Source organism: Asparagus officinalis, chromosome 1 (genome assembly GCF_001876935.1).
Source record: "Asparagus officinalis chromosome 1, Aspof.V1, whole genome shotgun sequence".
In the NCBI taxonomy this organism is placed as follows: Eukaryota; Viridiplantae; Streptophyta; class Magnoliopsida; order Asparagales; family Asparagaceae; genus Asparagus; species Asparagus officinalis.
Genome location: NC_033794.1, coordinates 113417746 through 113429978, shown reverse-complemented (window position 1 = coordinate 113429978; position 12233 = coordinate 113417746). Strand labels below are relative to the sequence as shown.

The 12233-nt window shown below is 41.0% G+C and overlaps 2 protein-coding genes across 5 annotated transcripts in view; one reads left to right on the top strand and one right to left on the bottom strand.

The window, feature by feature from the left end:
* LOC109829042 (LEAF RUST 10 DISEASE-RESISTANCE LOCUS RECEPTOR-LIKE PROTEIN KINASE-like 2.5) overlaps positions 1-866 on the bottom strand; it is a 2612-nt gene extending 1746 nt beyond the window's left edge. The window contains exon 1 of the mRNA XM_020396101.1: positions 127-866. Within this exon, the coding sequence (XP_020251690.1) occupies positions 127-770 (644 nt within the window). The 5' untranslated portion in view covers positions 771-866. The remainder of the gene's footprint in view (positions 1-126) is intronic.
* LOC109829044 (rust resistance kinase Lr10-like) overlaps positions 1-10966 on the top strand; it is a 17989-nt gene extending 7023 nt beyond the window's left edge. The window contains exons 1-4 of one of the 4 annotated variants that reach the window (XM_020396104.1): positions 652-741; positions 3311-3334; positions 9705-9802; positions 9900-10966. In XM_020396104.1, coding sequence (XP_020251693.1) covers positions 740-741; positions 3311-3334; positions 9705-9802; positions 9900-10804 — 1029 coding nt within the window. In that variant the 5' untranslated portion in view covers positions 652-739 and the 3' untranslated portion in view covers positions 10805-10966. Of the gene's footprint in view, positions 1-651; positions 742-872; positions 2810-3310; positions 3335-9704 lie in introns of those variants that run through there. The other 3 variants (XM_020396105.1, XM_020396102.1, XM_020396103.1) reach the window with 3 other exon arrangements.

The window sequence follows — 12233 nt, the reverse complement described above, 5'->3', positions numbered from 1 at the left end:
GCAAACTGAATCATAACATGCTTTTTTGATCGATTTTTACAGTGTCAGGCACAAATGAAAAGGAATAGTATTTTTCCTGAAGCAAAAAAGAAAATTTTAAGTTCAATTACATTCTCATCCACATACCTGAAATATGCGGCAAAGCAATAGCCAAAAGTTTTACTGTCACCGATCCATGAAATAATGAAGCCCCTCTGTAGAAGTTGAAAGACATCTTCATTCAAGCTCTTGTTCATGAAGCTATCAGTTGGAATCATAGCTGAAAAACCACAGGACGGCTTGAGCTCCTTCACCTCATAGCCAGATACAACATACACAAATGAGGAGTTCTTGTGGAGACAAGGAACTGGCCTATAATTAGTATCATCTTGTATACCATCAACACAGTTTACAAAAGAAGCCCAGTGGGGCGATATTAATTCGTATCTTTTGCTATTTTTGATTGTCCTAGGTGTAATAGACCCAAGAGGAAAGCGGCATACACCACTTGTCAATCCAACGTCAACAACCTGTAGCTCATTGGGATTATAGGATATACTAGCAACATAATACTTGCCAAATGAGAGATTGAGGATTGTATGATTTTGATCACAAATGAGCTCATACTCAGGATCGCCACAGTAACTTGCATCGCCTTTTAAACGAAATGGTGGATGGATGTTTTTCAGTTGTCCACAGGAAGAAGAGCAGACTTCTTTGAAAGGGTAGAGAGCTAATCCAGTACTAGAGAAGAGAAGAAATGTGAGTATGGAACAAAGAACAAATTTCATTATTTCTGAGCAAAGGAGTGATATTCCTAATTCAGCATCTAATGGTTTATCTTGGATCTTGATTATTGGAGTATAAGTGTCAACTTTTTTGCCAAGGTATGCATTTAGAAGTCTTTTCCTGATTTAATTACTACACATAACAGAGTTTTGTCATAATGGCAGCCCTTTTTAATTCTCTTCCTTTGACTAACAATATAGAAGCTAATTCAGTCTCTATATCATTCAGTCATAACGCACAGTTTATTAACTATTTAAGGGTGTTTGGTTCTTTCCTTCTCATTGAGGTGTATACTGCATCCATCACAAATCTTTGACCTGAATATTTTATTGAGAATTTGAGAGGTAACCTCTCCACTCTTTGAATTAGTTCAAGGTCTACTCTTCTATTTTATATGTTTCTGTCAACCATATCCTCTCTAAAAGTTGGTATTGCTAATTACCAAGAAAGAACCTGGAAATGTAATTATTGTTGTCTTCTGATTCTTCTTTTCCTCAACATCCTTGAGTTCACACTTACAAGAAAGCTAGTATATTGTCCAATTTGTTTGCCATGGGACAGAAACAAGTGCAAGTTTGCGCAAATTTCAACTTAAGTTTTGAAGAATTTACCCAGGGAGCAGTAAGGGACTCCATTTCAAAGCAAACCTGTTAAACTTAAAAGGATTCATTTTCCGGCAAAATAATCTGTCCAAAACTCAATTATATGCATGATGTATGTCTTTTTTTTTTCTTTTTTTTTCTGGATAACAAGCAGTGAGCTGAAAGGTCTACAATCCTAGAGTTTTACATAACTACAGGAAAATAAAATAGTACAAACTAACAAACTAAAGCAAGATGTAAAGAGAACTTAACATGGAGACCAACTGATTCATATGAATAACTGTGTAGATAACTGATATTTTCTAAAGAACCAGCCATGTAGCAATCATAACTAGGAAAGGATTTCAATGCTTCACTATACTAAATTACAGGAGTTCCTTTTTTCTTTGTATCTTCAGGCTTAGACTGTCATTATCTCATTTACAGTGATTGGACAGTTTCAGATCAATCTAAATTTCATATACACATCAATGCGAAAAATTGTAAATTGATATTGGTTTTCTCAATCAAAATTAGCATGCGGATAATATTCTTTTTCCTTGATTAAGTATCATATACGGTAAAAATATATTGTTTGAACGAGTCTTTATGCATTATTTTTCGACTCAAAACCTTATGGTTAGAATTTATATCTATAGCGTACATAGTTTCAAGACCGGAACTCTTATTCAACTAAAACACCATGACAACCCTCTTCATTTCCCTCCTGTTCCTCTCTCTCCTCCCCACCAAACCCTTTGCATCTGCACAATCGAAACTCGACCCATTAACCCGCTTCTTCCAATCCTGTCCTCCCTCCATTTGTGGATCCGGGCCCTCTGCCCTCCTCATCCGCTTCCCTCTCACATGCACCACCATCCCCCTCACGTGCGCCTCCAACTCCGCCGCCCTCCTCCGCCTCAGCCCCACCCTCCCCCCGCTCAAAGTCACTTCCGTAGACTACAAGAACTCAGTCCTAACCGTGCTTATCGGGTCCGAGTTTGGCTCCTTATCCTCCCCCTGCCCGCTCCGCAACCTCACTTCTCTATCCCTCCTCAAAACCCCAACCTTTACGCCGTACAATCCCTTGGGAATCAGTTTAGTGAGCTGCTCGAAGAGGCTTAGACGTGGATCCGATTCGAGTATGATTGTGGGCCCAGTTCCGTGCCTTAGCGGGTCCGAATCGGGTCCATTTGTGTATGTGGCGTGTTCGGGTGAGTCGATGGAGGTGGTTTCTGAAGGGTGTATGGTGGTGGAGACAGGAGGTGAGATCCCTTACCTTGGAAGCGAGTTTAGTTTTGGGGAGACCGTGAAGAGGTTTGAAGACAAGAGGGAAGTGAGCTTGAGGTGGGATTTAGGCAGCGTTTCCAAAATATGTGCCGACTGTGAGGTGGGAGGAGGGAAATGTTGGTTTGATTTGGAGAGGAACCAGAGCTTGTGTGAAACATCCGGCCATCACGGTAAAATATTTTATTTTATTTTAATTAGATTTGTCATCACATTCGAAATATTGTAACAAAAGGGAAAATTTACATTACGACCATATGATTGGTCATTCCATATTTACATCAATTGAAATAGTTGATGTGTATCTCACCTGTTTCTATTGAAAAGTTTATTAACCAATAGAAATCTTCCGCAAAGGTTATTCTCGTTAACAAAATAAGATGCATTTCGTGCCATTTTTTACCCATAGGATCATAATTTTCTCGTTCATAACTAAGACACTGGCTTAATCTTCTAACTCATGATACTATTTTTTGTACCCCCGGTCATGTTTCTCTGGTCATAATCTTTTTGTTATGTCATAACTTACTGGACGAAAGGCCATTTTCGCATATAAACTTTTGTGCATCATTGGATGATATTCTTTCTGTAAGTCAGACAAAATTTTCTCCAGTATACATGAAAATACTTAACGGTTGAATATACCACTAATTTCTTTCTTCTACTCATTGCAGGTGCACGAGTGAAGCTCATTACAGGTGAGTTAGCAAGCATTTAACAAGTCCGATCAGAAAAGCTCCGCCATATAAATATACATACAAAGAAGATTTTACTACAGTGAAGATATCCTATCTATTTGTTGATTTTCCGTTTCATTTTTATACATTCAAAGCAAACTATAATTTATCTTTCGCTGTTATGAAACTTGGGGTAAAATGCAGAATTAACCAAACACCCACCTCAACCACCCCGCCCACCCCCAACACCCCCTCAAAAAAAAAAAACAAAAAAAAGGCAAAAACAAAATTTATGCCTTCAGATGCAGTAAATTCCCCATTGTTAATAAACTTTGGTGTATTGCAGTAACCAACAACCGTCCCCCCCCTCACCTCCCACCAATCCCCACCCCAAGAAAAAAAGAAAATAAATAAATAAATTACACACACCCGTCGACCCACCCACCCACATTGAGTAGCACTAAATTCCCCTCAGTTCATTTATTACCACTTAGCCCCACGAAATTTATGTGGCTGAGGGGTGTAGTTGCATCTAGAAGCATTGCAGGGGTGCTAAGTGATAGCAAATGAGTTGAGGGGGGTTAAGTGCGACTAAGGGTGTATATGTTGGGAATTTACGTCAAAACCCCTAAGACAGTAGAAACGCAGTATAGAGAAAATACACCAAGATTTAACAAGGTTCGGTAACTGCCTACGTCCTCGGGAGCCACACAATTAATTTCTTATTAACCAACAAGAAATTACAAAGCAAGAGCAGATCTCAAACTTGAGATCTCTCAATAAATAATGATTAATATTATAGCTACAGTATTAATCTCTCTTTCTCTCTCTCTCAGATACCCCTATTTAAATATTTCTTAAATAGAGAATATTCCCCCACAATAAATTCCCTTCAACAATCTGAGAGCTGGGAAAAATCACGAGAGGAGAAGAAGAAGAGAAAACCATCTGTTGCTTTTTTTTTAGTCCGCCGCGGAGAATTCGGGGGAGAGAGGGGGCGAGGCGACACCGATAGGGGCTAGGGTTTCGGGTTCCTTTTATAACGGGAACTTAATGAAGGCTGTTCGCCAGCAAGCGCGCGCTCATCTCGCCTGCCGGGCGTCTCGGCCTGTGCCAAGCCAAGCGCGCGCTCGAAATCTCGCCTGCGGGCGTCTCGCCCTCCGCATGTTAAGCTCGACCTGTCTCGAGTTCCCTCCACGACCTCGCCTGCTTACGGGTCGCCTGCAATGAATCGCTGGACCCCGAGCTCGTCGGTTCCACTCGTTCGAACTCGCCTGCAAAGGGGTCGCCCACTCTCGCGCCCGCCAGGATCTCCGTCTGGACCTCATCGCCCACGAGCTCGCCTGAAGCGACTGATCTCGAGCTCGCCTTGAGCTCGTCTCTGATCCGCCTCAAGCTTGTCAGCGTCATCCCCCAAAGCTCGCCTGCGGAAGTGAGTTTGGTCTACACCCGATTCTAACAATCTCCCACTTGGAGACTAAACCGTCGTCAGCAGGCTATCTCAACAAACATCATCTCCTATGTGGCTCCGTCCTCATCATCTATGCATGAAGGCCAACTGAAGTTGCGCATAACTTCAGTTTCTGAACGATCACTACCTTTATTAACATATCTGCTGGATTCTTACTTCCTGGAATCTTCTCCAGTTTTAATACGTCATCTTCTAGCAGGAATCTGATGAAGTGGTACCGAAGCCCAATATGCTTCGTTCTAGAATGAAATACGGAATTCTTAGCCAAGTGAATTGTACTCTGACTATCGCTGTGCAAGACATTCCTCTCATGTTTGAATCCCAGCTCAGTTAACAAACCCTGAAGCCGTATCATCTCTTTACTGGCTTCAGTCACTACTACATACTCAGTCAACAAACCCTGAAGCCGTATCATCTCTTTACTGGCTTCAGTCACTACTACATACTCAGTCTCTGTAGTGGATAGAGTGACAATCTTCTGTATCTGTGACATCCAACTAACAGCTGTAGTTCCGACATTGAATACATAGTCGGTGGTGCTTCTTCGGTGATCAACTTCACCTCCAAAGTCTACATCTACGTACCCTTGTACTTCTACCTCTCCCTTACCAAAGTGCAAACACTTCTGTGTAGTACCTTGTAGATATCTCAGAATCCACTTGACCCCTTCCCAATGAGTTTTTCCTGGATTCGACATAAACCGACTGACCATTCCCACTACATGGCCAATGTCTGGTCTCGTACAGATCATTGTGTACATCAAACTTCCGATAACTGAGATGTAAGGGACCTTAGTTATACTCTCTTATTTTTCTGACTGAGGAGACTGATCATTCGATAGACGAAAATGACTAGCTAAGGGTGTGCTCACTGATTTGGCGTCGCCTATGTCGAATCTCTGCAAAATACGGTTGATGTACTCCGTCTGAGATAACTGCAAGAGACTTTTCTTCTTATCTCTCGTGATTTGTATTCCAATGATCTTTTTCGCTGGACCCAAGTCCTTCATGTCAAACTCCTTTGACAGCTGCTGCTTCAAACTCCTGATATCCTCCATATATGTAACCAACATATCATCAACATACAACAGTAGGATGATATAACTGGACTGATATCTTTTGAAGTAGCAACAGTGATCGGCGTTGCACTTCTGAAAATCTTCCTTGTGCATAAAACCGTCAAACTTTCTATACTACTACCTTGGGGCTTGTTTCAGGCCATACAAGCTCTTCTTGAGTCTGCACACCATGTTCTTCTTTTCTTCTAAGTAACCTTCTGGCTGGTACATGTATATCTCCTCTTCTAGATCTCCATGAAAAAATACTGTCTTCACGTCTAACTGCTCGAGATTAAGATTTTCAATAGCTACAATACTCATCAGAGTCCTGATACTATTGAGCTTCACTACTGGAGCAAAAATATCAGTGTAGTCAATTCCTTTCTTCTGCTAGAATCATTTGACAACTAGCCGAGCTTTATATCTTCTGGAGCCGTTCTGTTCCTCTTTCACCCGTACACCTATTTGTTGTGGAGTGTCTTCTTACTCGTGGACAACTCAGCTAGTTCCCACGTCTGGTTTGAGATGAGAGACTTCATCTCATCTTTTATGGCAAGCTCCCACTTGCTCGCATCTTCACCGTGACAAGCTTCATCATAGCTTTCAGGCTCCCCTCTATCTGTTAGCAATAGATAGTTCATGTATCTCTTGTTGGACACAAGAGGCCATGAAGATCTTCTCAATATCGGAGCTGGTGCGTCGGGCTCCTGCGTACCATCCTGTCCAACAGGCTCTTCTGGCTGAGGACCTTTTGTATTGGGTTCTTCCGAGAGGTTACTCGGGACATCATCTACATCTACAAATGTTGACTCACTCTCTGAGTCATCTGTCTTGTGCATGTCCTTGTACATCACCTTCTCGTTGAATATCACATCTCTGCTCCTGATCACCTTCTTATTTTTGTTGTACCAAATACGGTAGCTGAACTCATCTTCACCATACCCGATGAATGTGCATTTCTTGGACTTGGGATCAAGCTTATTCTTGTATTGATCACTAATATGCACATAAGCTACACAACCGAAAACTTTAAGATGTGAGAGGCTTACCTCCTTTCCGTACCATACCTCCTCTGGTATTCTGTGCTCTAATGGAACCGATGGACCTCGGTTGATCAAGTTGTTGTGTTGACCGCTTCTGCCCAGAACTGTTTCGGTAGGCCTGACTGTATCCGAATGCTTCTGGCTCTTTCTGTCAACGTTCGGTTCATTCGCTCAGCTACACCATTTTGCTGAGGCGTGCCGGGCATGGTTCTCTCCATTCTGATCCCGTGCTCATAGCAGAACTTTTTGAATTCGGTGTCTTCATACTCACCGTCATTGTCGGTCCTAAGCTTCTTTTTTCTCAGACCGGTCTCATTCTCGATCAAAACTTTCCATCTCCTGAAAGCTTCAAATACTTCTGACTTATGCTTCAGAAAGTAGACTCACACTTTTCGAGAGTGATCATCGATAAAAGTCACGAATTAATGTTTACCACCAATAGACGCGGTGGTGGTTGGTCCCTAAACATCTGAGTGAACAAGCTCTAGCTTCTCTTTTCTGGGGGTTCTGCCACTTGTCTGAAAGCTAACTCTTTTCTGCTTTCCAAGTATGCATTCTTCATACATATCTAAATCAACTGATTCTAGAGCTGGGAGTTTTCTCTTTGTGTGCATGATTTTCATCCCCTTCTCACTCATATGACCGAGTCTCTGGTGTCACAGCTTTGAAGTCTCATTGCCTATTGTAACTGAGATCAAACAACGTGCACCTGTTATCATATACATGGTATTAGTCTTCTTACCTTGAGCAATCATCATTGCGTTCTTTGAGATCTTCCAATCTTTTCTATGGAAGGTCGTGGTATATCCTTCGTCAGCCAACTGACCTACGGATATTAAGTTTTTTCTCAGGTCGGGAATATATCTGACATCTTTCAGCTCCCATACTGACCCGTTCAACTTAATTTTCACCACATCTTTACCCATAATAGCACACGGTTGATCATCATCAAGGTATACGTATCCAAGATTTTCAGGAACATACTTCTCGAAGAATTTTTTCTGAGAAGTGGTATGGAACGACGCTTCTGAATCTAACATCCAAGATTCCTCCTTACTCTTCAAAGAGCATATTAATGTGTCGTCTCCTCCTGAGATGGAAGTGACATTCACCTCTGCCTTCGCCTCCTTCTGTGTACTCTTGCACTGATTCTTGTAATGCCCGGTCTTTCCATAATTCTAACACTCAATAGCCTTCGAGTTGTTGTTTGGATTCCTTGACTTGGATCTCCTGTCCTTTGATCTACCTCTATAGTTTGATTTACCTTGTCCGTTCCCTCTGGTTGAATTTCTACCTCTTGACGTTGTATGCAATACTGAAGAGGTTGTAGTTTCACCCGACTCTCTCCGTCGGATCTCCTCACTGAGAACCAAATTACGAACGTTGTCGAACTTCAACTTGTTGCTTCCCGATGAGCTACTCACAGCTGTGACTGTAGCGTTCCAACTCTCTAGTAGGGAGGATAAAAGTATTAACGCCCGAACTTCCTCATCAAAACTCAATTTCAACTGAACTCAATTGGGTTGTGACTGTGTTGAGTTCATTGAGGTGTTGTGCCACTGACGCGCCTTCCACCATTCTCAGATTGAATAACCGCCGCATCAAATGAACTTTGTTCGTGGCTGATGGCTTCTCATATATATTTGAGAGTGCTGTCATAAGACCCGCCGTGGTCTTCTCCTTCGTAATATTAAACACAACATTACGAGTCAACGTCAATCTGATAACTCCGAGAGCTTGTCTGTCTAGAAGGATCCACTCATCTTCCTTCATCGACTCCGGTTTCTTCCCCGATAGTGGTTGATACAGATTTTTCTGATACAGATAATTCTCTATCTGTATTTTTCAGAATCCGAAATCTGTTCCATCAAACTTCTCAAGTCTTATTTTTCTTCATCTGTGGCCATGGCTCCCACTTGAATCTGACTTCCTCTAGATCGTTTCACGTTCTGATACCAGTTGTTGGGAATTTACGCCGAAACCCCTAAGACAACAGAAATATAGTATAGAAAAAATACATTAATATTTAACGAGGTTCGGCAATTGCCTACGTCCTCAGGAGCCACACAATTAATTTCTTATTAACCAACAAGAAATTACAAAGCAAGAACAAATCTCAAACTTGAGATCTCTCAATAAATACTGATTAATACTATAGCTACAGTATTAATTTCTCTCTCTCTCTCTCAAATACCCCTATTTAAATATTTCTTAAATAGAGAATATTCCCCCACAATAAATTCCCTTCAACAATCTGAGAGCTGGAAAAAAAAATCACGAGAGGAGAAGAAGAAACAACGCCGTTGCGTTTTTTTTTTGAGTCTGCCGCCAGGAGAAATCGCGAGAGGAGAGAGGGGGAGGAGCGACGCGAAGGGGGCTAGGGTTTCGGGTTCCCTTTTATAGGGGAACTCGATGACAGGCTGGCGACAGGCTGTCGCCAACCATGCGCGCGCTCAACCTCGCCTGCGGGCGCTCTGCCGAGCTCGCCTGGATCTTGCGTCGACCTCGCTTGCAAGTCTCTCGTTCGAGCTCGCCTGCGGAAGTTCTCTAGCTCGCCTGAGAGGGGTCGCCTCAACACCGAGCTTGCTTGATGGTCATGAGCTCGCCTACAACTGTGTCGAGAAAAAAGTACCCTGCCCCAGGTTAGATTTTGGGGTCTAGCTATGTATGAAAGACCTGCTGCATGCATAAAAGCTAGCCATTTAACTGCTTTTTTTCCCCTAGGGAGCTTCTTCGTATCAGATTTATTTATTATTATAATTATTATTTTGATTTCAGCTTTTTCTTTGCTGATTGCTTTTTTTCTTTGAGCTCATCCAGGCACATCCCTCGGTGGATTTCTCATTCTTATTGCAGTGTCCCTCGCATTTCTCTACATATTAAGGCGATCCAAAATCGAGATAGAAACACATTTGAAGGTAGAAAAATTCCTCACATCATACAAGACAACAAATCCTACTCGATACACATATTCTGAAATAAAAAAAATAACTAAAAAGTTCAAGCACAAATTAGGCCGAGGTGGCTTTGGTAGTGTTTACAAGGGAGAGCTCCCCAATAAAATTCCCGTTGCAGTCAAGGTGCTAGAGAAATCTAAAGGCGATGCAGAAGAATTCATAAATGAAGTAGCTATAATGGGAAGAATTCACCATGTCAATATCATTCGCCTCTTGGGATTTTGCTCAGAAGGTACCAACAACGCTCTTATATATGAGTTCATGCCGAACGAATCACTTGAGAAGTTCATCTTTTTTAGAGAATCCAAGAGCTCTAACCGGTCATTTAGCATGGAAAAGATTCAAGACATTGCAATTTGCATTGCTCGAGGTATTGAGTATTTGCATCAAGGGTGTGATCAGCGTATCCTACACTTTGACATCAAGCCTCACAATATCATGTTGGATCATAACTTCAACCCTAAAATCACCGATTTCGGTCTCGCAAAGCTCTGCTCAAGAGATCAAAGCATTGTAACTATGACCGGTGCTAGAGGTACAATGGGCTATATTGCACCCGAGCTCTACTCTCGAAACTTTGGAACTGTGTCATATAAATCAGATGTTTATAGTTTTGGGATGTTATTGCTTGAAATGGTGAGTGGTAAGAGAAATGTTGATCCCGAATTTGAAAATCAGCGAGAGGTTTATTTTCCAGAATGGGTTTATGATCGTTTGGTTTGCGACGAAGATTTAGGCCTGGCGACCGAGGGGAATGATGGAGACCTTTTGAAGAAGCTTGGCATTGTGGCGCTTTGGTGTATACAGTGGAGTCCTATGGATCGCCCTACAATGTCGAGGGTAGTTCAGATGCTTATCGGGAGCTTGGAGAGCTTGGAAATCCCGCCGAAGCCTTTTGTTTCTTTGCCTGATCAAGAAGAAGATGATGATGTAGTAGATGTAGATGTTGTAGTAGATGTATAGTGTAATCTCAACTGAGAATGTTGTGACTTAATGTATAGTCTTTATATGTACTTTTTTTTCTTGTTCCTTGTATGATTTTACTTTCATAGGGTTTGTACACCCAAGGCACGCAATCATGTAAAAGTGCTACGCTGAAGTAAGAATGGTGTTGGTTGTTTTATATCATGGGTGTTGCTACAGGGACCTAAATATGAGATCCAAGACATGAGACATATAAGGTGTCACCATCCAGTTGTATGATGCACTATTTATGAACAGTGCATCATGCAATCGGATGGTGACACCTCACTTGTCCCATGGTCCCCTATTTGGATCCTCGAGGCATTAATGTTATATTATATACCCCCATCTTTGTGATGTATGTTGTGAATTAATCTTTTGGGCTAAACGTTTAATGAGCTTCAAAAGAGTGCCTTTTTTGTTGTGGCTGCATGCGGTTACTGCTTCTGCGTTCTCAAATCCCTGCTTAATTAATAAGATTTGCCTTTTATGGACCTATACACGAATAAAGTTAAACGACAATAACAACAACAAAGTTTTTATTTTAATTAATCTTTTCTAAACAGTTTTAAATCGTATTCTTTTTTCCAGTTTTGGTAAAGGGTATCTCATATACATCCTAACTATTATCACATTTTTTTAATTAATTTTTTTATCAGCCACAGCTCTCTTATGGTCTGTCTCTAGTTTATTAAAAGACTTTTTTGCTTAGACAAATCCGAGTTGTAAGTCGTGATATAAATCTTATAGCATGATTAACATAATTTAACACTCGTTTACATACTAGAACGAGATTGAATAAAATTGTACATACCTTTTTCCATTGTTGAATGCAATGAACACCGAAATTACCGATAATTGTTCTTCCTTGTCCACTCCACAACACAAAACCGAATTAATGGATTATTATTATCATAGGGCTTGATTCAAAAAATCCATCATTGTATGTGGACAAGTGACTCTCTTTGTAGAACTCCAACCATCAAGGAGTTCATAACTACCCAATGTAGTCATGTCTTAAAATTACTAAAATAGTTAAATTTTAAAATTCAAATTCAAATTGCTATTAATGTCACATAATAGAATATGAAGAGTTAGAGTCAAATATTCCAACAAGTCGATGAACCATTCTTTTTTCCTTCTATATATGTATCTTGCTGTTGGCCCCGTGGCGTGACTAAAGCAAGCGTACGCGGTATTTGAAGTGAACTATAACAAACCTCCAAAAACATCAATCTTCTCAACAGTCAAAAGTCGAAAACACACAAAAGATATAGTTTACTCAAAAAACATACATAAAGTTGAAATCAAGAATAAGAAGATTAGCAAGTCAATGAACCATGCGCATAATTTTAATCATCCTCTCTTCACGCAAAGTCCAAGCTTTGCTGTTACGCACAATACAATGTCCAAAAAAGCTAGTCAAATC